This window comes from Crinia signifera, chromosome 1 (assembly GCF_055691185.1).
Source record: "Crinia signifera chromosome 1, ASM5569118v1, whole genome shotgun sequence".
NCBI classification, from domain to species: Eukaryota; Metazoa; Chordata; class Amphibia; order Anura; family Myobatrachidae; genus Crinia; species Crinia signifera.
Window position 1 is genome coordinate 149,653,423 of NC_139217.1, and position 26,537 is coordinate 149,679,959.

At 45.1% G+C, this 26,537-nt stretch overlaps 1 protein-coding gene across 4 annotated transcripts in view; it reads left to right on the plus strand.

The window, feature by feature from the left end:
- The window catches only part of MOB1B (MOB kinase activator 1B), a 103,191-nt gene that overhangs the window by 65,980 nt on the left and 10,674 nt on the right, over positions 1-26,537 (plus strand). For all 4 annotated transcript variants that reach the window (XM_083174591.1, XM_083174607.1, XM_083174604.1 and 1 more), the window contains 3 exons: positions 20,980-21,146; positions 22,508-22,601; positions 24,929-25,062. In XM_083174591.1, coding sequence (XP_083030717.1) covers positions 20,980-21,146; positions 22,508-22,601; positions 24,929-25,062 — 395 coding nt within the window. The remainder of the gene's footprint in view (positions 1-20,979; positions 21,147-22,507; positions 22,602-24,928; positions 25,063-26,537) is intronic.

Below are 26,537 nucleotides of genomic sequence, written 5' to 3' on the forward strand. Positions count from 1 at the left end.
AATGCTTATCCATTGCAAGGTCCATAATGCCTGGCCATCTTTCCTTGTACAGATTGTCCGTCCCGAAGTGCTGCGGCATCCAAGAGAAGAAGGCCCGTTGCTGCGGAATCTGCGGAAGCAGGTAAATGACTAAACAACACCCCATTACACATACAGTACACACACCCATGTCACATCAACAGTATCTCACACTACATTCTGCTCCTGCTGCTACATTGCAACGGAAATGAGTGTAATCTGACCTAGGCATGTGACATATTATTAATGTCAATGTTGCATGCTGTATCGGGGTACATGTGTAATTGCATAACACCCCTAGGTATGGGCATCAGCCATCTATAGCCCTATGTAAAAAAGTGTAGACGACAGTGTGGCCTATATATGCATCAATACTTACCTCTTCATCTGTATCCACAGGTGCTATACAACTAGGGAGCAACACAACAGATTCTTCAATAGTGGTGCTAGACGAAATGGACATCATTCTTGATCCGGTCGACACATTTGCGGCAGAGGAAGAAATGCAGACCTCGTCCCAGAGTGATCTTCCCCCAAGTGGGGTGTCTCCCAACCCACCCCCAACCACCCAGCAACCTCATACACCAGCTACAGCTTCCCAAGTAGCTAACTCCTTGGTTAATTTCAAGGACAAACAGCTAGAATTCATGGCCTCCCAAAGCCTCCAAATTGGTAATATACAGGGGTACATGCGTGACACCTTCCTTCAGTTACGCAAAATTGCACGTAGTGTACGGGTAGGTGTAGGCACTCAAGTGCGCATTGCCAACAGTATTGACACCCGTTTTGCAGAACTAACTGCTGCAATAAGGGAGCAGAATAGCCATATTGGGAGCCTGGCCCAAAGTCTCACAGCACTAACCCAAACATGCAGAGCGCAGACCAATGCCCTACTAGCTATGCAGGCCCAAATACAGCAGCAGGAAGGCATTGTGGGAGGTGGCACTACCTCAACCCTCAGCAGTGTATCCAGCACCCCAATAAGTGTCTCCCCCACTTCCCCACCCCGTCGTAGTGTGAGGACCCGTGGTGGGCATAGTGCCGGCTCTAGAAGTGGTGTAGGGCTGCCTGATGCTGGCCGAAGGTAGCTGCTACATCAGTGTTTATACTTATTAAAATGCCAAAGATCTTTGTACATGGCCCCACAGTTGGTATTTTGCACATGTAAAAATGCAGAATGCTTTACACCAAAAAAAGTAAAAGTTGCTAACCGCATACCATTGTTTTTGTGTCTTTTTCTCAATATAAATTAATGTGTGAATTCTAACATATTGTAATGGTATATGACTATGGGATTGCAGTAAAGTCGTGTGCTATAACTCCTTGGCTGCCAAAGGTTGTGGATCTACATTTTCCAGCAGGCTCTGACACTCATGGTTTGGACTGTAATGGTTGTAGTGTGTCTGGGCATGCTGGCACATGTAGTTCCACAACACCAGTGAGCCATGTTTCACTGCAAACTTCATTCATACATGTACCAAGAGTACTTACAAGGTAGATATCAGCAAGGGATAGGTCAGCACCACCATGTGCATCCGTTGTGGACTGGTGTTGGGTTAAATGTGTATGGAAACAGATGGTATTGGTCAATAATTTGTTAATGAGGACACTTACAACACTGGTACATTTTGGAGTACAGGTCACATGTGCTTACAAGATAAGTTACGCCTGCTGATGTATGTCCGCAACAACTTCTTTATAGCAAGTAACAGTTGAGTCAAATGCTTGGACAAAGTGGCCTGTGATACCACCAAGGCCCATGAGGTCACAGACTGAGTGGAGGCTGTGGACAAATAGGAGAGGGCACACATTAATTAGTGCTGGCCAGACACTACATAGTTGGCACCCACAAAATGGGACAAATCATATCTCACCTGCTCATATAACTCCTACAGGGTAATGGGGTTCAGCGTAACCATCCCCACAACCTGTTGATCCGACAGGTAGTCCAGGTACAGGTGAGCACCATACATACGTGGGGTACCCAGTAGTGGGGGGGCTACCAGCATCTTTTGCCCACCTTCCTCCCTCCTGCGTTGCTCCTCCAAATGGGACACATCACAGATAAGCAACTTTTAAATAGTCATAAAAATCTACATGATTTAAACCCTCACAGGTGTCCTTACTGATGTTGGGGTTAATGTAGGGGGGTTTGTGAGTGATAATGAAGGCACCTGTGTTGAAATTAACCATGTGTGCACTTGACCAAAATGAGTTCTGTGCAAATGCGCCAAACAGAACCAGGTCTGAAATAAGTGCGATAAATAGACACCTAAAAAGTGCGAATTGCAAATGCGCATAGCATTAAATAAGCGGTTTGTATACTTTTGCATTGGAAAACATCTGGATGCGCTAAAAGTGCGAATTAATCTCGCACTTTTGGTCCGCATACCTTTACGCACATAATATGCGATTTCAGTCCCTTAGCGCATCACATTAAATTTGCGATTTCTATGAAAAATGCGATATCGCCATTTTGTGGTCTAAATAACGCCAAAAAACGGAAATCGCATCCCATAGAATGTCACCCGTGCAGTCTGAAAGGCACCGAACCGATTTACCATTTTAAAAAAGCCGTTTTTGCTAAACGTTTAAAATGCAGGGTCCTACCCTTTTTATTTTTGGCACCAAAATCGGGTCTGAAACTGTATTTAGGACCCAGCCAATAGTGGTCCGCTCTGTGCATATCTAATGAGCAGACCACTATTGGTCCCCCCCAACTTGGGCAGCGCAGGAAGGGAATGATCGCGCTGGGGGCAGGGGATCCCTGCAGTGTATGTTAGATCGGTGGCAGGGTCCCTAAAGCGGATGGGAACTAGTAGTACTAGCACTTCCTGCCCCCAGCGCGATCATTCCCTTTCCTGCGCTGCGATGCCCAGGTAGGGGGGTGGGTTAGACCACTATTGTGCCGTCCCTCCAGCAGTGTTCACCCTACCTCCCACCCACCCGGCAGCAGCGTCTGCCCTAAAACCCACCCAGCAGCAGTGTCCGCCCTGCCTCCCACCTGACAGCACTAGCAGCGTCAGCACGAGCACCCCCCGGCCCCGGAAGCAGGTATGTGGGGTGCATCGGGCAATGGGTAGGCCCCCCCGACCGTGCGTAGACCACTGGCTTTGACCCTGTATTTGAAAACTTTTCAGAAACGGGTCTGCCAGGTATGTAAAAAAAGCGGCATTTAACGGTAATATACGGTTTAAGAGATGCGGTGTGAAAGGGGTTTTACCTGGCAGACCCGTTTTTTGAAACGTTTTCAAATACAGGGTCAAACCCAGTTATGCGGTCTGAAAGCAACATAAAAGTTCTGTATGTAGGAATATCCCTCAATAATTTGCTCCCTAACCTAATAATGAATCCAACTCTGAGGCAAAGTTTACATCAATATTACTGACCACGTGTTTATTATACATTATTATAATGTTGCAGGGTCCATATAGAAGTGGAATATGTTAGCAACTCAATGTATTTACCTGGGGCATGCACCGCCTACCCAGTAGTCGCCACAACAATGCCCCTGAGGGAACTAGCACCATGGCGTATATATCACACTCACCTGATGCACATCCCTCAGGCCCAACCATGGTTGGAGCTAGGCGTACTGCGATTCACCGAGTTTGAATCTGCAAACCTCTGCTGCCGCCCCCCCCCCCCCCCCCCCCAAATTCACTATGCCTTGTGCACTGCTTATGCCCTCTGATGAACATAGGGGGTTATTCAGACCTGATTGCTGCTCTGCAAAATTGCTGAGACCTGCGATCAGATAGCTGCCACCCTGCCAGACTGAAATCCAACCCTGTGCAAGGCTGTAAAGGGCTTGCCAAAATCATGCCAACTGGCGGCTAGCTGTAAATCCATACGCAACTCGCTCATCATCGAATGATTTTCCCAGTCTGTTAGTAATATAACTTTTATTGGGAAGATTTAAGAAATTGTGACGTTAGGGCCTATTTTAATACACCAAGTTTAAAATCCAGTCTTGAAGTGAGCTTTTAAATATATATGCTATGCGCTGGAGATTGGTCCAGAATGGGAACAATTGGTATAAAATTTTGTTATATTTGGGCACATCTGAGGCACTTTGTAGTTCACAAATCTTTGGGTGGAAATTAATTGATTCCAGCACTGCTACTCTAGAACAAAGCCTACCTCCATCATTTGTGCTGCTTAAGGCTGTCCCCATACATCTCCATGAGGACAAATGCCTGAGTTTTGTTAAATGGCAACAAAATTGCATAGCCATAGCTGGCATTAAAAAAACCAGCAAAACCAGAGAAAGTTAGCTGGATACCCACTGGGTAAAAATTCTATGTGCTGAGTGGCAACTAGCATATTATTGTAATTATTGTCTAGCAGCTGCATGTGATGGAGGGGTGTGGTATGGTAGTCTGACAATCAGGATACTGATGGTCAGTATGCCGACATCAGAATCCCAACTGAAGTGCTACGACAGGGTGGCAAGTGCAAAGAAGCCCCTTGCGGGCTTGGTGACTCGATTCGCTCGACACAGGTTATTTTTTCCCTCTATGGGAGTCGTGGTTTTTGGTGGTCATATGGTGCCAACGTCCTATTTCTCACCATCAGTGCAAGGCCCTGCTTACAGGAACATAAAAGAAAGGAAAAGCACCCTATAGAACATTATAAAGAATATTAGTCATACCTTTGTCTCTATTAAGAATGTTGGTGACTGCAATGTGACCCATTAGCGTAATGAAGGAAATTTCTTTATTGTGTCTTACGATCGCTGGTATGTGTTCTTATGCAAAGCCTGTAGTTTTTATTGAAATAACACATTATTCTTAAGCAAGTGTTATTTTCATTATTACAACAGAATCTTGTTATTTGGCTGCATTGCATAACTGAACCATAAGACTCAAAAGCCTAAAAATAGATACTTCCGCTTTACAGGGTAACAGCTGCAGAAGTAACATATTAAGAAAATCTGTACTGTTTTCCTGAATTTCATGAGCAAATAACAGTTACATTAAGCATTATCAGTGATGCATGATATTAATCTCTCCCCTGTATTAGACAATGGTGGGGGGGAGGGGGGTATAGGATTAGGCTGCAGGAAGAGAGGGTTAGAAGAGCAGGGGAGAGTATACTTATGCTGCTTTCAGACCGCATAACTGGCTTTGACCCTGTATTTGGAAACGTTTGCAAAAACGGGTCTGCCAGATAAAACCCCTTTCACACCGCAGCACTTAAACGGTATATTACCGTTTAAGTGCCGATTTTTTGACACTGGCAGACCCGTTTTTGGAAACTTTCCAAATACAGGGTCAAAGCCAGTGCAGCCTTCAGCCCTCCCCTCCGTGCAGCTCCCCCCCCCCCCCTCGCGTGTCGACCGAGAGCATGTCGACGCCCCCCGCGCGTGTCGACGCCCCCTACCCCACCCCGCGTGTCGGCGCCCCCCCCCGTGTCGACTTACCCCGTGCCGGTACCTCCGTTGTGGACTGCAGCTCAGTATGCTCGGAAAGCACTTATGAAAAAAGTGTCTTCCAGAAAATGGCTGCCCCATAGGAAACCCTGTTTAAAAAAACTGTCTTCCGTATGGGGGGCAGCCATTTTCTGAAAGACACTTTTTTCATAAGTGCTTTCCGAGCATACTGAGCTGCAGTGCCGGGAACCACAACGGAGATACCGGCACGGGGTAAGTCGACACGGGGGGGGGCGCCGACACGCGCGGGGGGGGGGTCGACACGCGGGGGGCCGTCGACACGCGCGGGGGGGCGTCGACACGCGCGGGGGGAGGCTCCAGTGCTGTGAATACTTAATGAGCGCTCATTAAGTATTCACTGTGCTGAATTTAGGACCCAGCTCATTGGCTGGGTCCTAAATACCGTTTCTGAGCCGATTTTTGCGCTAAAATACCGGTTCAGAAACGGGTAGGACCCTGCATTTTAACCGGTTAGAAAAAACGGCATTTTCTAACCGGTTAAGTGGGACTGGACCTTTCAGACCGCACACATTACCGTTTTAAAACGGTAAAAAAACGGCAATTTACCGTTTTAAAAGTGCGGTCTGAAAGGGGCATTACCTATATTATTCAGGAGGTTGGAGAGTTTGATGCATCAGGCACTAAGCGTTACAGACCATATATCAACATAGTGAAGAATGTTATACACATATGTTCCTCCTTCTATATAAATTCAGGTGTCTTTCCCTTCTGTGGGTTTGTGTTCGGATGTAGACCCTCAGTTCAACGATGCTGTGACCATGTGAATAAAACAGACAAATTAAATATCAGAGATAGATTGCACAATATCCAAGGTAGTATGGGGGTCATTCTGGTTGGTTGGCTAAGCAGCGGTAGTTCACTGCTTAACAAACCTCCTAACGCCACCCGCCGGGTGTACTAATGCCCGCCACCTTGCGAATATCCCCACCGCACTGCGAATGGATGTTTTGCATAAAAATCCATTCTCAGGATAGCGTGTGGGCCCAAAATCATTTAATAGTTGCCGACCATCTTATGATATCTACCCTGTTCGCAAATCTGGGCTGACTTAGACTTGCGGCCTCCGAGTCTGAAAACTGGGATCTGCCCCCAGAAGGCAGGTGCCCCCACTACATTTGCATGGGAATGCCCAGCATTTTCGTTGGTATGCCCAGGAAACGCAAATGCCCCCTGCCCGCCTCCTTCCTGCCCTCCCCTGTGCGAGCACCACGGAGCCTGTGCAAGTCTCTGAAGGTGCCCGCACAGAAGCCCTGCACATGCACATATGCACATGCGCAGGACAGAAACATCAAACACACTGGGGATCGAATCCACCAGAATAAGGGCCTATATGCAGATATGAGCTTAATGTAGATGGGCGTACTCCACTCACTAGGCATATGTAGAGAATCATTATATTCACATATAAAGGTATCTTTCTTTTCTGAGATGGGGAACAATGGCGTACCATTACTCACAGTGAATCTGAAGTTGATACATCTACAGATTTATTGTCTGATCTGACTGGTTGGAACAAAATCCTGGTAATGGATGAGAGCAAATGACAGTTGACCATTTGTTTTGAAATTCTGGAAAACTGACAAACTGTCAGTCAGATATTACCAGGTTTTCATTCCAACCAGCCCAATCTGACAATAAATCTGTAGATGAGTGGCCACAGTTCCTAGGACTTTTCGTAAGTAAAGATGTGTCTTTCTGCTGTTAATTATCTGGGGGTTCTCCTCGACAATGTTGTAAATATGTGAACATAGAAAAATGTGTAGAACCATACAATCAAAACAACATCAAAATGTGTACTATTATGTGGGTTCTGATGGTTGTATTAAAGGGGTTCTTCCCTATTCATATGGGGCCTTATTCGAGTTCACTCTTTCAGACAAAATCCTTCTTAGATGGACAAAACCATGTGCACTGCAGGTGGGGTAGATGTAACTTGTGCAAATCTAATTAGATTTGGGTGGGGTTTTACTTCAAAGTGAGATCTCTATTGCAGTGTTAAAATAAAGCAGACAGTATTTACCCTGCAAAGAATCACCAAAAAATCACCAAATCTATTTCTATCTGTACATGTTACATCTGCCCCCTGCAGTGCACATGGTTTTGTCCATCTAAGAAGGATTTTGTCAGAAAGAGTGAACTCGAATAAGGCATGGTTAGGGAGATAAGTGTAGTGTATCTTATTTGGTGACTCCTAAAGGAATTTAAGTGCAAAATGTGAGATAGCAGTGTATAAAATTAGTGTATTGGGCAGGGGGGGGGGGGGGTCTTCCCTTTTCTGAATGGCGTACCCCACTCACAGAAGTTAGATGTAGTTAAAATTCCATAAAGGTATCTTTCAACAGGAGGTCAAGTACATACACTTATAATCCCAAATTCTCAAAATGGGGAAGATGTTTAAACAGCATATCCAACTCACAATCCGTGTAGGTTTTTAAAAGTGCATCAAGGTTTCTTTTCCAGCACATGGATGGGACAGTCCCAAAAAATGGCACTGTACACTGCACCCAACACACCCAATTTTCACAGGACAGTGCCATTTTTTTGAACTGTCCCATCTGTAGGCAGCAGTGTCCCTCCTTGAGGGCAGTTGTGAGTCCCCCTGTCACTCGCTGCTCTGCTTGAAAGAGCAGCGGTGAATAGATGCAGTCTGCATGTGCACTGCATCTGTTCATGGTAGACATAGGGACTGGGGGGATGGCCAGCAACTCACAGAGTGCTGGTCATACCCCCATAGTGACCGAGACTGTGGTGTGACCTCTGGCTGCGGGGATGAGAGGGTTAGGGTTAACCTTCAAGAAGGTAAGGTTAGAAGGGGGCACTGGGAGGTTAAGCATACTTACCTGACCCCTGTCAGGATTACCTTCATTGAGATTCCGGCGTTGTTATATTGACCTCTACAGTTGCTGTATTAAGAAAAGCCAAGCCTCCGACCTGAATCTTGTCTGTTGTCATTGTGATAATAGGATGGTATAATGTGTACTAGGGCCCTTATTCTGGTTCACTCGCAAAGGCAAATTCCTTCTCAAATGGACAAAACCATGTGCAGTGCAGGTGTGTAGTTAGATTTGGGGGAGTTATTTTGTTTCTGTGCAGGGTAAATACTGGCTGCTTTAGTTTTACACTGCAATATAGATCTCACTTTGAAGTAAAACCCCACCAAGGGGAGGACAAAAACAAGTATAGCTTTTGTATATAGCTCTTTCAGGATTGGTGATCCTATAGTATTCATGAAAATATCTTTCTTGTTCTCTTTATTATCGCACATACCCCAATGTTTAGTCTATTGTTAATACAAACCAGAGAGGAGCCACATACCACTAAAGTATATAATATATAAAAAAATATATATAATCCAATTGTAAAGCGCAACGGAATATGCTGCGCTATATAAGAAACTGTAAACAAAGAAATAAATAATAAGTATAATACGTTGCTCTTCAAAATCATTTCTATGAAAGGTTTATTATCGGCAATGAAAAATACATTACCACAGCAGTTTACTGATCCTCACCTGTCCAGTATTACGCTTTTTATTTTTAGGAAAGCCCCACCAGTGCTTAAACAACCAACATGGTATGTTGTGTTACATTTCCAACTCCAAATATTACTCTGCCAGTCATTGGATAGTATCTTCATTCCTCCTCATACAAATGTCTCTGCAGCAACAGGTTAATATGAATATAGTATAATACCGTTTAATAAAGAAAACACTAAAACAATATATCTAAATTCTATCATTCTTGGCAATCACAATAAAAAGGAATCCAACAATGACCGAAAACTAGCAAATTAACATATTGCGATAGGTGGTAATTTGCTATTTTTGAGCCTGATAGATTGTCTTCATTTGTGATTGCTAAGAAAGAACTGTAGGATTTGGACTCAATGTTTTACTGCAATGTTGTTTTGTTTATTAAACTTTATTGTATATATATTTGTATGTGTGTGTATGTATATATATATATATTTATATATATATATATATATATATATATATATATATAGCAAGCAAGCAAATAGACGGCGGCACTCGCAACACTTTTCAAGGCAATGATAAGAAATAAAGTCAAGCTCACACAAGTGGCTGCTGTGACAACGCTTCGGGCTTGTACACCCTTTATCAAGACTGACTGGTGTCTTGATAAAGGGTGTACAAGCCCGAAACGTTGTCACAGCAGCCACTTGTGTGAGCTTGACTTTATTTCTTATCATTGCCTTGAAAAGTGTTGCGAGTGCCGCCGTCTATTTGCTTGCTATATCTCCCAATTTCTGGGATAGAGGGCACCACAACCGGATGACCACATTAGTAGAGTGCCAGGCATCTTGTCTACCTATATATATATATATATATATATAACAGATGCGAAGAAAGGGCACTCAGGGACTTGTTAACGGTGAAAAGTGGACTGTTTATTCAGTCAATGGTCGCCTACGTTTCGGGGTCTCCCCCTTCGTCAGGACAAGGGGGAGACTTGTCCTGACGAAGGGGGAGACCCCGAAACGTAGGCGACCATTGACTGAATAAACAGTCCACTTTTCACCGTTAACAAGTCCCTGAGTGCCCTTTCTTCGCATCTGTTATCTACTAAGGGCTGAAAAGCCACTATCGCTGGCACCTGGGCACCTCATCCTCTTCTGGCTTCACTGAAGACCTGCTGTGCCGGTTCTCTCGTTTTGGCTATATATATATATATATATATATATATATATATATATATATACACACACACATATACATATATATGTCTAGTGTCCATGTGTAACCGAACCACTGCCATCCTGCCATCTGCTGGCAGCAAGTGAAACTATATATCTTTCTCTTTCACACATACAGAGGCAATCACTTGGTAGCAGACTAGCTTTTAACGCTTTTGCTTTGAGCGAGCTTAGCTAGTTATATGTACCTTCAGAGCAGTCATCAGGGGGAGACTGTGGAGACTCCAGTCCCAAACAGAAAGGGGGCCCAGGACTAGTTTATAAGTATAATTTGTCATAAGCAAAGTTCACATTTCCCTTTACGCAATGTAGAGGTTTAAAAGTGTGGCCAGTGCTGCAGGCATAGGCCTCACCAGGCATTCCAGGTGTTTGAGAAAGGGAAGGGGGGCTCTGCCTATTTTGTCAGTACCGGGCCCCACAATTTCTGATGGTAGCTCTGTATACCTTTTTTATATTCTGAATCGCTTCATATTATTTACTTGCTGTGAAGTACAAAGAGGAGGATCTAAGATACGATCCAGTGACTAGTAGAGAAATATTTGGAGTTGGGAATTTAAAAAACCTCTTTAGAAATGTGCACTAATAGCTGCTCTTTGCGCACTGTCCACTTTAATTGGTGTACTATGTACTTGTATACATAAGTGCCAAGTCTGTAGGTGCTCAAGGGCCCGAGCACCCACGGAAATTGATGAGCACCCACGGGCCCAAGTCCCGCTGCTGGGCCGCCGTATTAACTTGCTTACTCTGTCCGCGGAGTACCTGCACTGTGGGGGCATTTATGTACCTGCACTGTGGGGGCATTTATGTATGTGGAACTCTGTTGCCGTAATTTGAATATTGGAGACAACTGTGCTCCGTAATATAAATTGGTATTATTTTGTGGCCACACCCCTTCCCCATGAAGCCACTCCTCTATATTTTGGGCTTGAGCACCCACCAGCAAAATAAATCGGCACCTATGCTTGTGAAAATGAATTCTTCCCTGACTGGCAAGAGAAAGAGTTGGGGTGAGTTTTCTAAAGGATCGGCAGCATGAGATTCCCACTCTTGCTATTCTTCCAACTAATAACAGACCTTAGCGCAGCTACACAGCTGAAAATACAAACAAGCATGTGTGTGAGAATTATACTGTAGAGCTTTATATTATATTGTCAACGAAGGAACAGCTGCAAAATTATAGCTATTTTGGGCTAAAAGTGCATCATGCCCACATACAGCTGCCAAGAGGTTTTGGGAAGCAATCATTACTCCTCTGAAGCAAATAAAATGGAGATAATATATTGTCTTTTTCCCTCATTCTGTGGTTCAGCATTGTGGTGTTCTGCTGCAGGTGGGCATCAGATACGTGTGGTAAATTGCATTGCCTGATTTGTGACAAGAATATAGCTGTGCTTTATCGTTTGTGCAAACTTAAGCTAAATTAATTAATGTAGGTAAAACTATAGAACATATTCCAAAACTTCGGTGCCAAGAAGACTGTATAGACCAATCCTGTTTTGTATGCAATAGTAATAATCTGCAGGTATCATTTTGATGATGTAACAGAGATATTAAAAGCAAAACCACAGTATTACATTTGGGCCAATTACTTTTGCCAAGCAATTTATTTGAACCCTTTCATCATAACTTTTACAATGAGTGTCAATGTTCCAGGAGATTCTGATTGCCAATAAACACTTCTAGCATAACACTCCATACCATACCATTAAGAGTCTTCTAACAATGTTAGGATCTGGTTTTTCCCACATACAGTAGGCAGTGATTCTGATTGGCTCGCTAAGAAGCAAACTAACGCTGCTTAGTGAGCCAACCAGAATCACCCCCTATGTGGGAAATCGCCGACCATCAAATGATTTTTACAGTGAATGCAAATCTAAGTCAGCTGTCTACCCCTAGCAGGCAGGTGTCCGCCTTCATTTGGATGGGGACGCCCAGTGTTTTCCTGAGTTCGCCCAGCGTTTCCTGCCCGCCTCCATCACACGCCACGGAGACTATACAAGTTTCTGAAGGCGCCTGCACATGCTCATATAAGCAGTGCACAGAAGCGATCAGAATCAGGCCCATACTGTATATTTAGCTGGGCTCAGAATCATTTGTTACACCAACTTTGTGGTGCCACAGCGTTTTACTGCATGTTATAAAAAAAAATATGCTAAAAAGTGGAATGCATTACACATTGTTTAAGAAGGATGCATAGCACAGATTAAGCATATAGGACTAGTCACATAGAGCAACATTTAGGGCCTTATTCTAGTTCACTCTTTCTGACAAAATCCTTCTTAGATGGACAAAACCATGTGCACTGCAGGTGGGGCTGATGTTACTTGTGCAGAGAGAATTAGATTTGGATAAAATATTTTACTTCAAAGTGAGATCTATATTGCAGTGTAAAAATAAAGCAGCCAGTGTTTACCCTGCACAGAAACAAAATAACTCACCCACATCTAATTCTCTCTGCACATATTACATCTGCCTCCCTGCAGTGCACATGGTTTTGTCCATCTAAGAAGGATTTTGTCAGAAAGAGTGAACTAGAATCAGTGGCGCATGCAGGAGGGTTTCTGAGTACCCAGAAACACCCCCCCCCTCTAATGGCCCTAGTCTGAAAGCTGAGAGTCCCCTCTTTCCATGGGTACAAGAATTTTAAAAATCGGCCCTTGGGAACCGGAGATATCTGACTTCAAAGCAGTGGTCCCCATCCAAGCCTGTTAATTGCTCTTACCAGTCAGATATTTCAGGTTCTGTCTGACTTGTTGGGACTAACCGCCTTCGATGGACTCTAGTAGCTTGTCTCTAATGTTCCCAGAACCAGAGATATCAGCCTTCCAGCAGCTGGTTACTGCTCCAGCTCCACACACCTGGTATGTAGTTTTATATTCTCGTTAGCAGATTGCTCTGCCTACTGAACTCTGATCCCCTAGTCCTCAATACCAATTGGTAGGTTAGATTCTCTAGTTTTTAATTCCATTAAAATCTAAGAAATCTATTTCCGGGAACTGGAGATATCTCACGTCAAGCAAGCTGTCCTCCCACCAGAAAATTATGAATAATAAGCCCACTCCACTATACACCCCTCCTCTGCATATTAAACATCCTCTACCACCCTGGAAGTTATGTATCAGGGCCCCTTCATTCAGCCCAATGCCCCCTTCTCCCACCTCATCTCCCACCATCTGTGCAGTAAAGGGGTAATAAGTGGAAATTACTGATCCAGGCCCTACATGCTGAGCGGTTGATATAATACCCCCTACCACCCGTGGGACATCAAAGCTTCCCCCACCCCTACCGCTGGAGGATCGGTAGGGGCCCCAATACAATGCTATGCCCAGGGGTCTACACTGCTGTTGATGCAGTATATATATATATATTTCTCTATCATTCTTATGGGATACAGGGAAGTCGTTCTTAACGATGGGGAAAAGAGCTTATCCGAAGGAGACAGGCACATATAAAACTTTATACTGGGTGTACTGGCTCCTCCCCTCTGCTCCCCTCCCTCTAGCTTCAGTTTGAGAACTGTGCCTCAGGAGAAGCACGCATCAGGAAGAGCTCCAGAGAGTTTTATCTTCTGTTTTATTTCTTTATTATTTTGGGGCTGCTGTTTGGACTTAACAGCAGTCCTGCGTCGTGGGAGACTAGGGGAAGGGTTCAGCTGCTGGCCACTTCAAGGTACCGAGCTGTCCCTGCCACAGGACCACCGTCCTGAGTGGGTGCTGTTACCGCGGGCATTGCGCTGCAGCGCGCACACCCCTGGCATGCCGCACACCCCTAGTCCAGTCTGAAGACGTCAGTGGTATTACCCCGGGGTCCCCCGCCGTGGGGTCCCCGGGTTACTGTGCGGCAAGATGGCGGCGGTGGTATGGCGGTGCCCTGCACAGGGACCGCGCAACCCCCTGCCTACACTGGGACAGGGTACTGCCTCCTGTATTGTCCAGGGCAGTTACCAAAGAGGTTTGGACATTCCCCAATGTCAGTCTCAGTATAAAACGCAGGTAAGCTCCGGCGCCATTACGCTGGGCGGAGCTTACCCAGAGCGGGACCAGTGCTCTGTGGGCGCGCTTTTGGCTACATGCTACAGGAGCAGCCATCAGACAACACAGGACACTCCACAGTGTATGTGTTGCAGAGGGCAGAAGGCACATGACACTTTCCAGTGTATGTACTGCAGCGATTAAAGTGCTATCTCTGTCAGAGTGTTAGCCCTGTTATACATGCATGTATTAAATGTACAGTGTATATATATGTCTTAAATGTACAGTATATATATATATATATGTCTGCTACCTGCACCTCACAATGTGCACAGTTAAATACTGGTCCCCCTATTTCTGTGATAAACCCACTTGCTTTAGCAGCCATCACAAGGTTCAGCTCACACTGTAACATGACACCTGTGTGCAGCTGGGGTGATGGGGGAAGGGTTCCTGCTGTGCAGAGAAACAAGCTCAAACATGTGAGCAGCACAGATATTGTCACTAACTGCTGTGTTTAGACCAGCAACATCAAAACCGGGGTCCCCTCATGTGAGTCCCCGGTTTTGCGTGCAGCATGAATATGGCGACTGCGGTGGCAACCTCGAACCGCATGGTCACCTGCATACAGACTGCCTCTGCACTATAACTGAAGCACCATTGAGACAGAAAGCGCCAAAACCTGCTCCCTCCCTGGGTGCTGAAAAGGCCAGGGCAGGAAATCTGCAAATAACTAATAGCGCTAGTAAGTGTTACCTTGGGTACACTTCAATTGACATATTATATGTAAATATATATATATATATATATTACGGTGTTGCTTTATACACTGCATTACCAGCCCTTCAGAGCTGTGGTAAGAGTGTCAGTGTCTCTGTGTCCTTATCCCGCTGGCTTGATAGCTATGGTGCAGACACTGAAATGGTAAATGCTTCACATAATGCCTACTACACACTGTCATACATAGTCTGTGTCAATGTGTCTGGGTGGAAAGGCTCTCTCTCTCCAACATGTTGAGAAAGTTAACCTGCAGGTGGTGCAAGAATGTTTTCACTCCTGCTGCCTTATCACAAGTGACTTGTCACGAGGTGTCCCCTTAACCAATGGGGGACAGTAAGTACACTCCCAGGAGTTTGCTTGATCCAGCCATATAAGACAAGGCTGGAGAAGATGTCCTCACCTCTATGGTGTAGTGGATGCTTGCTTTCCTCCTTTGGAGAAGCAAGGTAATTACTCTAATCCTCAGTGCATACCTGACCAACTACCACTGTGGATTGTGTGTGTCTGTGTGTGTGTGATTCTAATTACTGAGATTCACAGTTGCGCTTGACTAGGGTGAATAATAAAGCACTAACGGTGCAGTTACCATTAATGCACGCAACCCTGATAAGGGTGATATGACAGTGGTGCAGGTGTCTGAAAATTACACCGCTTTCAGGACACAGCTAAGGTTCTGTGTGAGGCGCAGAAGGAGTTAGGTGCCATTAAACGGCCATAACTCAGCCATGGCGGTATTGGGTCACAGACCTCTAAGGCTTCGGCTATGGATGGCTGACGCTGACTCCAAACGAAGTATTGAAAACCTTCCCTTCACGGGTGAACGGTGGTTTGGCAGCGATTCAGATGAGTTAAATCTCAAAGCCACTGCAGGGAAGCCCATCTTTCTTCCCTCGACACCATAGGCGCCCAAGCGTCCCTTTTCCTATCACACCCAACAGTCCTTTCGGACCGGCTAATCCGGCCAAAAGCCAGGGGTGGTTTAAATGCAACCAGAGGCTCCCGAGGTAATTCAGGAAGCCTTCTGCTTCGGCCGGCACAAAGCGGCCATCCGGGGCAGCTGCAGGTAAACCCGCAGCATGACGGTGGGACTCCACCAATAGCTCCGGCAGAGGTGGGAGCCAGACTGGCGTTCTTCGGCCATGTTTGGGAAGCCTCGTGCCTCAATGCATGGGGTACAGGCTCTTATTACACACTGCTACAAGCTGGAGTGTGCAGTACAGCCACCTCAGAGGTTCTTCAAATCAGGCCTTCCAGCGTCCCTAGAGGACCAAGTGGTGTTGCAGCAAGCAACCCAAAAGCTGGTACAGGCCAGGGTGATAACCCCGGTCCCTCCCCTAGAGAGGAGACAGGGTTATTACTCGAATTTATTTGTAGTTCCAAAACCGGACGGGTCAGTACGCCTGATCCTGAATCCCTTCTTGAAGGTGACCAAATTCAAGATGAGTCCTTGCGGGCCGTGATAGCGGCACTGGAGGAAGGGGAGTTCTTGGCGTCCTTAGACGTGAAGGACGCCTACCTTCACATCCCAATATGGGCCCCTCATCAGAAATACCTGAGGTTTGCGCTATTGAACGATCACTATCAGTTCGCGCACTGCCGTTCGGCCTGTCCTCAGCCCCGCGCATATTCACCAAGGTGATGGCGGAGATGATGGTGGTTTTAAGGGAAGAGGGTATCTGTGGGATACCATATTTGGACGACCTGCTGGTAAAGGCGCGGTCGCCAGAGGAATTGCAGGCAGCCTTACAGGTTACTATACAGACCCTGTCGGGTCATGGTTGGCTCCTGAACTTGACAAAGTACTCTCTGATCCCTTCACAGAGACTCCAGTTCCTGGGGATGGGGCTGAACACGGCTCTCATGAGAGTGTCCCTGCCACAGGACAAGGTGGTAGACATTCAACAACTGGTCACAGACTTGTTGAAACCCCCAGGTGACGGTGCACTTGTCCTATTAGGAAAGATGGTAGCCTCTTTCGAGGCTCTCCAATTCGGGAGGTTTCACAGCAGGATTTTCCAGCTCGACCTCCTGGGAAAGTGGTCCGGTTCACACCGCCAGATGCATCGGCGGATTGTGTTGTCATCTCGGACCAGACTGTCGCTACAGTGGTGGCTCCACACGCCCAACCTGCTGGCAGGGCGTCGGATTGGCATCCAGGATTGGGTCTTAGTCACCACGGATGCGAGCCTCACGGGATGGGGTGCAGTGACCATGGGTCAGTCCTTTCAGGGCAAGTTGACCCTATGGGAAACACGCCTCCATATCAACAACCTGGAGTACGTGCTGTGTATTACGCACTTCTGAAGGCGGCCCCTCTCCTCAGCGGTCCGGCGGTCCGCATCCAATCAGACAATGCCACTACTGTGGCATTCCTGAACAGACAGGGCGGGACCAAAAGCAGGCCCTGTATGAGGGAAGCATCGAAGATCCTGTCCTGGGCAGAGAGTCACTGTCAGGCTCTCTCGGCCATATTCATACCCGGGGTGGACAGCTGGGAAGCAGACTTCCTCAGTCGCCACGAGCTCCATCCCGGGGAATGGAGTCTACACCACCAGATATTCAGTTCTCTGGTGACTCGGTGGGGGACCCCACTAGTAGACTTGATGGCATCAAGACACAATTGGAAAGTATCCAGGTACTTCTCCAGGGCAAGAGACCCTCAGGCAGAAGGAGTGGACGCCCTCTCCATACCGTGGACGTTCAACAGCCTGATGTAGGTCTTCCCACCGATCCTCCTAGTGGCTCGGGTGCTAAGGAAGATAAGAAGAGACGGAGCCGAGGTGATCCTTGGGGCTCCGGACTGGCCACGAAGAATGTGGTACCCAGAACTTCTAAGTCTGCAAAGGGATTCGTGGCGCCTACCTCTGCAAAGAGACCTGCTCATGCAAGGTCCGTGCGTCTTCCAGGCCTTGGAACAGCTGCGTTTGACAGCCTGGAAGTTGAGCGACAGATCCTGACACAAAAGGGATTTCACACATCAGTCATCAAAACTATGACAAGTGCAAGGAAACCAGTTACGGCTGCACATTACCAACATATCTGGAAGAGATATGTGGGTTGGTGTGAACAGGAAAGGTTTACTCCATCAGAGTTTAAACCTTGAAAGATTTCTCAGATTTCTTCAATCTGGTTTGGATCTGGGCCTACGGTTAGGCTCCTTGAAGGTGCAGGTATCTGCACCATCTGTCTTTTTCCAAGAGAAACTGGCTAATATACCTGAAGTGCATACATTTCTGCAAGTAGTATTGCAGATACAGCCTCCTTTTGTGGCCCCTACTCCACCACGGGACTTGGATGTCGTTCTGACGTTCCTAAAATCCTCCTGGCTTGAGCCATTGGAGACAATTGATCTGAAATATCTGACATGGAAGATGGTGGTCTTACTACCCCTAGCTTCGGCTAGGAGGGTCTCTGAGTTAGGGGCATTAACTTGCAAGAGCCCATATTTGATCTTCTATGAAGACAGGGCAGAATTGCGCACAAATCCGCGTTTTCTGCCTAAAGTGGTGTCTGCGTTCCAGGTGAACCAGCCTATTGTGGTTCCTGCTAGTGGGCCTCATTCTGAGGTGCCAACATCTTTGGATGTGGTAAGGGTTCTCCGGTCTACATCAGGAGAACAGCGAGAATTCGCAAGACTAATGGACTTTTTGTCCTTTACGATGCCCAAAAGATCGGGCGTCCTGCTTCTAAGCAGTCTATTGCACGATTGATCTGTGCAACAATTAAACAGGCTTATGTGGTAGCAAAGCTTCCTAGGCCTGCTGGGGCGAAAGCCCACTCAACTCGTTCAGTGGGGACTTCCTGGGCGGCTGCCCGAGGAGTATCGGCCTTACAACTGTGTAGAGCTGCCACATGGTCAGGCCAACACGCTTTTGTCAAGTTTTACAAATCTGACGCTCTGGCCACTGAAGATACTCAGTTAGGGCAAGCGGTGCTGCGGCAATAGGTTCCGCACAATCCCGCCCGTTCTGATATCTTTGGTATATCCCCATCGTTAAGAACGACTTCCCTGTATCCCATAAGAATGATAGAGAAAATATGATTTTAATACCTACCGGTAAATCCTTTTCTCGAAGTTCTTATGGGATACAGGGCGCCCGCCTCTGTGCGGAGATTTGCCTTACTCACTTGGTGAGGTGTGGACCAATACTGGGTCCTTCTGTTGCCCTTTTGTTCCTTGCGGACAATAGGGTGTAGGTTACCAAGGTAACTTTACTGTTACATCGTGTACCTTAGTGGTTCACGGGTGTAGATTGTCACTTAGGTGATAGTTCTTATAAATTGTTCCAGTTGGAACACAGTTCAAAAAAGTTGTCATGTTTGACATGTTCTTAGGCCCTTAGACTTCCCAGATTCTGGGGTCGCTAATGTGGTCTATGTACGTTGAATGTATGTTGGGTGTGCTGGATGAATCTCACCACGGTAAATATACACATATTCCTCTCATATTGTTCTTCTCCTTCGGCACAGTTCACTTAACTGAAGCTAGAGGGAGGGGAGCAGAGGGGAGGAGCCAGTACACCCAGTATAAAGTTTTATATGTGCCTGTCTCCTTCGGATAAGCTCTTTTCCCCATCGTTAAGAACGACTTCCCTGTATCCCATAAGAACTTCGAGAAAAGGATTTACCGGTAGGTATTAAAATCCTATTATATATATATTTATTATTATTATTTATATACATTTGGTCTATCTATAATACTTTAACTGACCGGCATATACTGGGTCACCTAAGTGTCCATCTCCATGCTTTGCTCCGCCCCTCTGGAAACCCCCTTCTGGAAATCCTGCGTTTGCCCCTGAGAATAAGGCCCTTAGTGACAAAAGCAAGCAGATTCTTGGTTGTTAATTTAAAGAAAATGTGGGGACATGCAAACCTGTCACTAAATACTATAGGGCAGGTGGGGCAGATGTAACATGCAGAGGAAGTTAGATTTGGGTGGGGTGTGTTGAAACTGAAATCTAAATAACAGTGTAAAAATTAAGCAGCCAGTATTTACCCTGCACAGGAAGAAAATAATTCCCCCAAATCTAAATGCCCCCAAACACTAGTCGGACCATTTTGCCCCTTAAGCTCCCCAGGAGGGCTCATTAACGATTTGGCACTTGGCGCATGCAATTTATTGCATGTAAAAAACCTCCTGGTGAGCTGGCAGCATCGAGGTTTGGTCGGCGGGGTCTGGGCAGTGGGGTCAGAGCGGGAGCTAGTAGCAGCATTTGCCTTGAGGCAGGGTGGGAAGCAGCTGGTGAATGAAAAATTTTTTTTTTTTAAAGAATGGCCGGCCAGTTATTGGCTGAGGGAATTCTCTCAGCCAATCAGCATCCGTCAAGTATTTTCAAAATATTTTTTTTATTCACCAGCTGCTTCCCGCCCTGCCTCAAGGCAAATGCCACCCCGTCTCATGGCAAATGCCGCTACTAGCTCCCAGCTGCCGCTCCGACCCTGCTGCCTGGACCCCCGCCGACCAGCCTCTGCCGCACGGACCCCACCGCTGCACATAGGTGTGTGCCAGCAGTGCTTCTCCCCTTGCACACACCTTGGATCAGGCCCAACTGATGAGTCCGATCTGATCAATTTAATGCGCAGCTCGTCTGACCTCCCCACTCCGATCCAATGCGCATGGGACCAGGCATCGGGTCAGAGCGGATTTCAAACACAACCGATTTGGGCCGATTTCTCTGTCCGAATCACATAAGTGTATGGGCACCTTAACTCTTCCTGCACATGTTACATTAGGCTCATAGTCCTTTAGGTGATTTCACAGTGCAGCATTGCATTTCTGGTAAAGCAACCTGCACTATATTAATTCTGATATTTTAATGGATTGCCCAAATCAACAACACAACAGAAGTCACAACTGGCATATAGGCCTAAGTGTAACAAAAATACAAAGTCTATCAATGTTAAAAAATATATATTATATATCATATACTGTTTATACATAAATACAAAAGTGTGTGAATGTGTTGCCAGTGCTATGCATGTGTATAGATAATAGCAACAACACCTTGAACAGCTGTCTTCTCTCATATTGTTTAGTGGCAATCGTTCTTCGAAGACTTTTAAGCCAAAAAGGAGTATTCCCGAAGGCTCCCACCAGTACGAGTTGCTGAAACATGCAGAAGCTACTCTGGGAAGTGGAAACCTGCGTATGGCTGTCATGCTACCGGAGGGAGAAGATCTCAATGAATGGGTGGCTGTGAATAGTAAGCACTTTCAGTTATGTACTGTAGTTTATGATTATTATGTGGACCTACAGTACAAAGTACAGCTTAAATATACCTCCCTACAGTGTCTGTGTTGGAAGACCAGATTTCTGGAGGGCTTTTCCATTAAACCCATGTTTCCTACAATTATGCAGGAACTATAGTTCTTGCATTATTTTTATGAATCCCAGCTAGGGTAATGCAAAGAGGCTAATAGGCACTACCATTGGTACAGCAGGTGCAGAGCATGGGGCCCCTGGGGACTAATGTAGGGTACACACCACGACGACCCACTCACGATGCACATTGTGAGCGGGTCGTCAGTGTTTCTTCAGACCCGCTCACGATGATGCGGGGGGGCACGACCCGCTCACGATGTGCACCGTAAGAGGGTCCGATCCGATGGCGACCCGCACCCGGCTGTATGGTCGTTCTTCAGATCCTACCTGCTGCAGGTAGGATCTGAATAACGACCGACCGACCTGCGGGATCGGCATCGGTCCACACCAGGACAGAAAAGGGCCCAATCACCACACAATCTACATCCAATTGGTCGGAATTGGATCTAGATTGATGGGATCAGGCCCTAGTCGTCCTGGTGTGTACCAGGCATAAGTGGCCCACTGCTGCCCCTGTCACCTTTCTTCCTGTCACCCACTGTTGTGTTGCATATTGTGAACCTGGGTTGGGGTGGAGGAGGAGGACAACCCAAATTATACTTTTGCACCTGGGTTTACCACCCACAAGTTCTGCCACTGGCGTGCATCATTACAAGTATAGTGCATACACTCTAAATGATGTGCATGAAAAAATCATTAACTATGGTCGAGCACATTGTTCATGATATCTTCTAGTGTGTACGCACCTTTAGTTTATTAGGCTAAAACAAAATTGTATCCATATTGTGTGAAATGTAAAGATGTTATTCCCTGCTAAACAAAGCAAAGCAACACAATCCACTTGGCTCTTTTTATCACTAGGAAGCTACCGTGACAGTGGGGGAGATGTATCAAGTCTATGAGTGCAGATATTGCCCAAAGCAACCAATGAGCTTCTAACTGTATTTAATGTAGCACAGTCTTTGAAGTCGCATTTAGAAATTGATTGGTTGCTCTGGGCTTTATCTAACTTAATAGATCTCCCTGCAACTGCATTCACCACCAAACAAGCGCAATTTAGTAAAACTAGTCACTTCAGAAAATACTAATGAAATGACTTTGATTAGTCATAATTGGTGGTTTTATTTTGTAATGCATCATTTGTTGTCATTGACTGTTTATGGCCATGATCAAAATGTGCTGAGCACGTCTTCACCATCTGCTCATATTTATGATGCTAATAGGTTCTCCTTTCAATTCCAGCTGTGGATTTTTTCAACCAGATCAATATGTTATATGGAACCATTACAGATTTCTGTACAGAGGAGAGCTGCCCAGTAATGTCTGCTGGCCCAAAGTAAGACAATTATTTATTTGTGCTAGTTATTTGTATTAAGCCTGGTAAAGTGATAAAGCAGTGTTAAATTGGACGGTGATAAAGCACCAGCCAATCAGCTGTGTTTGAAAAATGTCAGTTAAGAGCTGCTTGGCTGGTGCATCATCACCTTCCACTTTATCCCTGCTTTATCACTTCACCAGGCTTAATACATTGCCACATTGTATTATATATAACATGGATGTAGCAAAATGTGTGAATAAAGCATAATGGAAAGTTAATCCAAACTTAGTGGGAGTTACACTGTATTTGTAACAATAACTAAACTTATTCATCAAAATATTCAGGTATTAAGAACTATTTAAAAGCCTGTCAAAAGGAAAATGTACTTTTACTTTGATCTGTGACAGTTTTCAGCCTACAAACTCTCCACCCCCAGTCCCTATCTGCTCCTACCTCCAATATCTGTCTTCAGAGATCCCTTTCTCCATATCCAGCATGTTTATAACAGATCAGTATTTTTGGAATAATTGCTTTCACTTTCTGTTTGTAAGGGATGTGACCAAGGCGGTAAAGGTGGCACTGTTGAACTTGCCCAGCAGTCCTTCAAGCCTCCTGCAGGTTAAGACTTCACCTATAACAGCCATGTTTGTGAGGGAGAATTAGGTCCGCCCCCACTCTGGTGCCTTTAGGTCTTACAGAGGGACAAGGCTACTACAGGAGGCTGGTCAAGGCAAATACAGGACTGGAGTCAAACTGGGACACAAAAGGAAGGACCAGACACACAGGATAAACAATAGACAATAGCACACTACTGTGTTCGATTAGCACATGACCAATGTGGCAGGTAGTATACATGAGTAACACTGCACTGGAGATGGAATTACCAAGCACTGGGCAGTGAACAGCAAAGGCTGAGGTGTAAGCAATGCAGTCGCTGTAGCGCATGATTACAATGTGAGTAGACAGAAACGGAATGCGAAGCAATACCAGTTACAGGCAGACAAATGGACTACTAGACTGGACCAGCGCCACCACAGGTGTACTGACATGTAAGCACAGGTATACACTGTACACACAGAAGCTCAATAGGAGCAAGTACATAAAAGACACAATAAGACAGTAATATGAACACAAGACAAACAGAAGCTCAGTATGAGTAGGGACAGACATGGCAAGGTATATTACACAGGACTAAAGCAAAAACTCTATTAGAGTAGGTACAGGCTAGAATATGCAGGAGAGGAATACAGACACAGGATCTTGCAGAGCAATAGCAATAGGGTTACCACCTAGTCCCTTTAATTCCGGACACATGTTAATTACACAGGTTCTGTGGGAGTTTAAAATCAGGTGAAGTGGAGTTTTAAAGTCAGCCAGCCACAGAACCTGTGTAATTAATATGTGTCCGGAATTAAAGGGACTAGGTGGTAACCCTAAATAGCAAGCTAGTTGTATCTCTAGGTGCATTTCTGGGTTGTGGGTCCCCCTGTAGTGGCCTCAGGAGCAACACAGATTAACACTTATTTTCATATTTACTTTCATCCTTATCGTGTGTTTTGTTTCAATGTAACTCCTTTTCCACTTTCATTTCTCACTACTTTACCTCTCACTACTTTATCTCTCACTTCGTTACCTCTCACTTATTTACCCCTGCTATTTTCAGCGGCCTCTCTCACTAACCTATCTTCACTTTTTTTCACTATATATTTTTCTATACTTGTGTTGCCCTGGGGTCACTCAGCTGCATCGCTTTGGGGTGCTCCGTGCCCTAGATATGTAGCCCTCCCCCCCCAAATGTTAGGGACTTGCCCGACTAATAACGTCACCTGGTCGCAGTGGGCAAGCTGTTACTTATGGCCATAACTATGGAAGAACCTCGCACAAAATGCAAATTGTTGCAATGATTGTAAGCTTTTGAGCTTTGTATACAATACTACTGAAAGGTCTCTGCATGGTCGCCTCTCTCATTACCACTGTGCTCCCCAGGACCCCACCCATGTATATCTAATGCTGTGTATTTACATACACAATAAAAGGCCAGAGACCCCTTCTGCCTGGTGCTAGCACCCACGCCTACCTTTCCTATATGTTGGTTGTAAAGCGCAACGGAATATGCTGCGCTATATAAGAAACTGTAAAAAAAATGTATAAGGTTATTGACATTTGTTAGACTCCATGCAGGGCAAGGTGAGCCCTGAACAAATCGATAGATAGATAGATAGATAGATAGATAGATAGATAGATAGATAGATACCTTGAGCTTTTGGGTCAGAAATCTGAAAAAAAAAATACTTTTTTTTATAATGGCTGATAGTATGTCTATAATTAATATGTCTTTCCCCCAGGTATGAATACCATTGGGCTGATGGAACCAATATAAAGAAGCCAATTAAATGTTCTGCCCCCAAATATATTGATTATCTAATGACCTGGGTACAAGATCAACTTGATGATGAAACTTTATTCCCTTCAAAAATAGGTATGAATACAGTCACAACAAAGACAAATATACCTGATAACCATTATACAATACTCTATTTAAAAAAAAAAAATCAGTTTTTATAAAGCAAAGGGTGTTTTTTTTTTTTTTTTTATCATTTTCTTTATTAGATGTTTGTATATATAAATGGAGATAAATAATGAGTCTAGTAATGACAGCATTGCCAGTGCTGCTATATGCAGTACTACAGTAATATATTGTAAAAAGACAAAATCCAGTACCTATTGCCAAGAGTCACTGAAAGATAGAATTTCTTATTCAAAAAGACATGAGACTGTAATTGCTGCCAAGGGCACATCAACAAAGTAGTGAGCAAAGGCTGTGAATACTTATGCACATGTTATTTCTTAGCTTTTAATTTTTTATAAATTTGCTAAATATTTTCCCAACATTTGTTTCATGTTGTAATTCTGGGGTATTGTGTGTAGAAATTTAGGGGGGAAATGTATCTATTCCATTTTGGAATAAGGCTTTAACATAACAAAAATGTGGAAAAAAGTAAGGCGCTGTGAATACTTTCCAGAAGCACTGTATATCGCAGCGCTAAGCCCTTCGACAGAATTAGCTGGAATTGCATACAATACATCATGTGCAAAAGGACTGCATATGGTGTGTCATATGCAGTCCTGTCACCTGTGACATTCCTGACAATTAAGGGGGATTGTGCCCTAGTGTATGGCCACTTTACAGTTGGACTTTACAGTGTATGGTCACCTTTACAGTCGGACTTTATGGTGTATGGCCACCTTTACAGCCCATTTTGTGTGTTACAATCTCACAGTGCCCACCAATTCTTTATGTCTGTTAAAGGGAATGCTGGGGATTTTTAACAGGCTATTTTTTCCTGCTTTCCAATGGATCACCAATCATCGATGTCTGCTGATCAGGCTGGATTAGTGGATTGGATCGCCAAACTGGAAATTGGAGTTATAGATATATGGCCCACATAATGAGCAGTACATATTGGGCGGTATTCAATGAGCCTGATTCGCCATGTTTTTATGGCGAATTTGTGCTGTTTGGCGAATTTCTGACTAAAACGGTGAATCACCCTATTCAATGACCACATGGCGAATACATTTCAAGGTTTTTTTCACCATGATTCACCGAGTAGCAATCGCTATCTTTTTATGGTGAAGTGGAATGTGAACTTTTAAAATAAAGTGTTTTGTTTTTTACATTTGGTGTCAAAAAATCAGGAATTTTATTCTGAGGAGGGGCATGCTATTTTTATTCATGTGCTGTAAGCACATGAATATATATTTAATTTAAAAAAAAATATTTTAAATTTTTTTTTTTTTTTACACAGCAGCCAGCAGGGGGCCGGAGCCGAGCCGCTCATTACATATTCATATATTCACTGCACCCGATCGTTACGATCAGGTGTAGTGAATATACGCTCCCCTGCTGGCACCCCCGGGGGGCAGCCTGTGCTGCCTGGCACCCGGGGAGCC